General features: G+C 43.5%; 1 protein-coding gene across 1 annotated transcript; it reads left to right on the plus strand.

The window, feature by feature from the left end:
* The first annotated feature begins 2,603 nt into the window (after positions 1 to 2,603).
* Positions 2,604 to 3,175, plus strand: LOC127226670 (eukaryotic translation initiation factor 1). The gene has a single exon (XM_051190754.1). The coding sequence runs from the start codon at positions 2,727 to 2,729 to the stop codon at positions 3,066 to 3,068; it is 342 nt and encodes a 113-aa protein (XP_051046711.1). The 5' UTR covers positions 2,604 to 2,726; the 3' UTR covers positions 3,069 to 3,175.
* Positions 3,176 to 3,457: the final 282 nt, after the last annotated feature.

The raw sequence follows: 3,457 nt of genomic DNA on the forward strand, positions 1-3,457 counted from the left end.
CGTGTGGCCCCGGCTGTCCTGGAATTCATTTTGTAGACCAGGCTGGCTTCAAACTCATAGAGATCCACCTGCTCTGCCTCCTATGTGTTAGGATTAAAGGTGTACATCACTATGCCTGGACATAAGACCCTATCTTGATTTTTTAAAAATTGCTTTTTGTGGTGATTTGAAAGAGAATGGCACCCAAAGGGGAGGGACTATTAGGAGGCGTGGCCTTGGAGTAGGTATGGTTTTGTTGTGTCACTATGGAGGCAGGCTTTGAGGTCTAATACATGCTCAAGCCTCATCCAGTAAGACAGACCACTTCCTGTTGCCTGCAAGCTGTAGAACCCTCAGCTACCTCTCCAGCCCAATGTCTGCCTGCATGCCTCCATGTCCCGCCATGATGATAATAGACTGAACCTCTGAAACTGCAAGCTGCCACCTCATTTAAATGTTTTCCTTAGTAAGAGTTGCCATAGTCATGGAGTCTCTTCATAGCAATAGAAACCCTAAGAAATCATCTCAACTGCTGATTCTTTCTTGTTCATGTCAGTCATAGGAGAAAAATAATCCAGACAGAAGCTATAGTCTGTCCCTTTAAAGAGCCCATTTGGGTACCCAGTGCTAAGTGGTTCTCAGCATACAACTTCACAGGACTCAATAAATAATTGATATAAATTAATGGCCAATGAAAGAAGCATCCGCACTGATCTATAATTACTGGAAACAACCTCATACATTTTTCATGGAAGTGTCATTTCATTGCATTTTTTCCCTAAAATTCAGTGTATTTAGAATTTAAATGGCTTTCAATAATTGCTTTCAACTGCTCTCAGTCATGTAGCTTCCCTGTCAGTGTGGGTGCTGAGAAGCACAGGATTCAACTGCTGTTCCTTGCTTCTGATTCTGCTTGACTTTCTGGCCTGTATGATGACATCAATGGGAGTGATAGTGAAGGTCAGGATGCTCCACAGTGATACAGCTTGTCATCGTGAGCAGAGCCACATAGTGCCAACCCCTCAGCATCGTGCGGGAGCTGACAGCCAGATCCCACATGCAAGCTGGCCTAAAAGCAAGTTCACAGCCTGGCAGAGATAGATCCACCTGGGTCAAACTTGCTCACATGACTCCACAATGAAAGGGGCCCTCTGAGCAAGGACAGAGATTTCTCATACACCGAATTCACATCATCAATGGAGTAGTCATTCAGAGAAAGAGCAAAGAGGGACAAACAAGCAAGGACAGCTCTTTCTGCTCAGTAGACTGACTCACCACCAAGAGTGAGGTGTCTGGGGAATCAGGCAAGCTGTGGCTTCAGTTTTGGTTCTGATCTTCACTAGCAAGCCAGAACGCAAACAAGTTATTGGTAGCAAATCATACAGTTATCACCTTGTACTTGTGACTCAGTATCCTGACCTATGACATGAAAGGATACCCACTCCTTACTGTGATTCAGAGAGTTACATGAATGGGAAGTCTGAAGCTTTTTGTACTATTGTTAATCAAATTTTAAGATGAATCAACAACCTACACTGATAAGGGAAAGAACTATCAGGTGTGTGTGTGTGCCCTTTGGCTTATAAATGTCACATGTGAGTAACATGTGAGGACATTCAACTTGGTTATGAGTGAGAAACAAATTCTATCTATCTATCTATCTATCTATCTGTCTGTCTGTCTGTCTGTCTGTCTATCTATCTGTCTATCTATCTATCATCTATCATCATAATGTATGTATCTATCATCTATCTGTCTGTCTGTCTTGTATTACTCCTTGGAAATAATGATTTCATACCACAGTTCTTCGTCTTTCCTGACTGAAGCATGGACAAGGAGCCTGTTTGGTCATAGGTTCCCATCATATTCTACAGTGGTAGGCATCAGAATTACTCAGTCAACTTACCCAAACATCAGTGAGTACTAGGTACTGACTGTCTTGGGAACCACAGAGCAGTTGCAGGGACATTATACTGGTCACAACCTACCTCTGAAAGCCATGGGGTACCAGAAGTGAAGGTGGTTTATACCCAAAGTCTAGTCTTGGACAGGAACCAAATTTGTATGGAAAAATTCATAGGAAGTACATTGAACAGATATGAACCCAAATGATTGATTCCATCCTTGAGTTAGTGAGAGGGTATAAAAACAATTTGAAAATCCACATAAATTCAGCTTTGGTTCCCGTGACTCCATGTTGGTCATAGTTCAGGTGTGGTTTTTCCACCGAGTCATAATTTTGTTAAATAGAAAGTCAGTAGCATTGGCTCTCTTTCTTGTATCCTTTAGGGCATCCTGGGAAAGGCCCTTCTAGAGCTTCAGCTAAGCTGACAGAACACTGTGAGCTGGATGCTGTGCTGGGACTTCCTAGGTGGGTTATTTCATAGGGGTGCAATTACAACCTCAGGGATCAAAGGCAACAGATGCCAACTGGGTATGGTACTTCTGGTTGACTTGGTGCCCTCCCTTCAGGCAGGAGGGAGTATTCTGTCCCGTTTCTGTGCTATAGGAGAGAGCTCTGGTTCACAGTCTGGGGCTGGGGCTCTGCTTGCTTTACTGACTTAATCATTCCATTGACAACATAATATAAATAACTGTGATGTCGCCCAGTCACTGAGCCGCCGCCGAGGACTCAGCTGCCTCCCCCTTGAGCCCCCTCGCTTCCCGACGCTCCGTCCCCCCTGCCCGCCTTCTCCCGCAGCCGTCCTCCGCAGGCCGTTTCCACCGAGGAAAAGGAATCGTATCGTATGTCCGCTATCCAGAACCTCCACTCTTTCGACCCCTTTGCTGATGCAAGTAAGGGTGATGACCTGCTTCCTGCTGGCACTGAGGATTATATCCATATAAGAATTCAACAGAGAAACGGCAGGAAGACCCTTACCACTGTCCAAGGGATCGCTGATGATTACGATAAAAAGAAACTAGTGAAGGCATTTAAGAAGAAATTTGCCTGCAATGGTACTGTAATTGAGCATCCAGAATATGGAGAAGTAATTCAGCTACAGGGTGACCAGCGCAAGAACATATGCCAGTTCCTGATAGAGATTGGACTGGCTAAGGACGATCAGCTGAAGGTTCATGGGTTTTAAGTGTTTGTGACTCTCTGAAGCTTAAGTGAGGATTTCCTTGCAATGAGTAGAATTTCCCTCCTGTCCCTTGTCACAAGTTTAAAAACCTCACAGCTTGTATAATGTAACCATTTGGGGTCCGCTTTTAACTTGGACTAGTGTAACTCCTTCATGAAATAAACTGAAAAGAGCCATGCAAAACAAAACAAAACAAAACAAAACCAAAAAAAAAAAAAAAAAAAAAAAAAAAAAAAAAGAAAGAAAGAAAGAAAATAACTGTGATGTCTGGATCCCTACTGCCTTTCTCATCTTTTCTTAGTTATAACAATTCATGGGATGATGGCTCACTACAGGAGACATCAGAGTCAATTAATTACGCAGTGATGATGATGTTCTCGATTGGTTCCCTC

Source organism: Phodopus roborovskii, unplaced genomic scaffold (assembly GCF_943737965.1).
Source record: "Phodopus roborovskii unplaced genomic scaffold, PHOROB, whole genome shotgun sequence".
NCBI classification, from domain to species: Eukaryota; Metazoa; Chordata; class Mammalia; order Rodentia; family Cricetidae; genus Phodopus; species Phodopus roborovskii.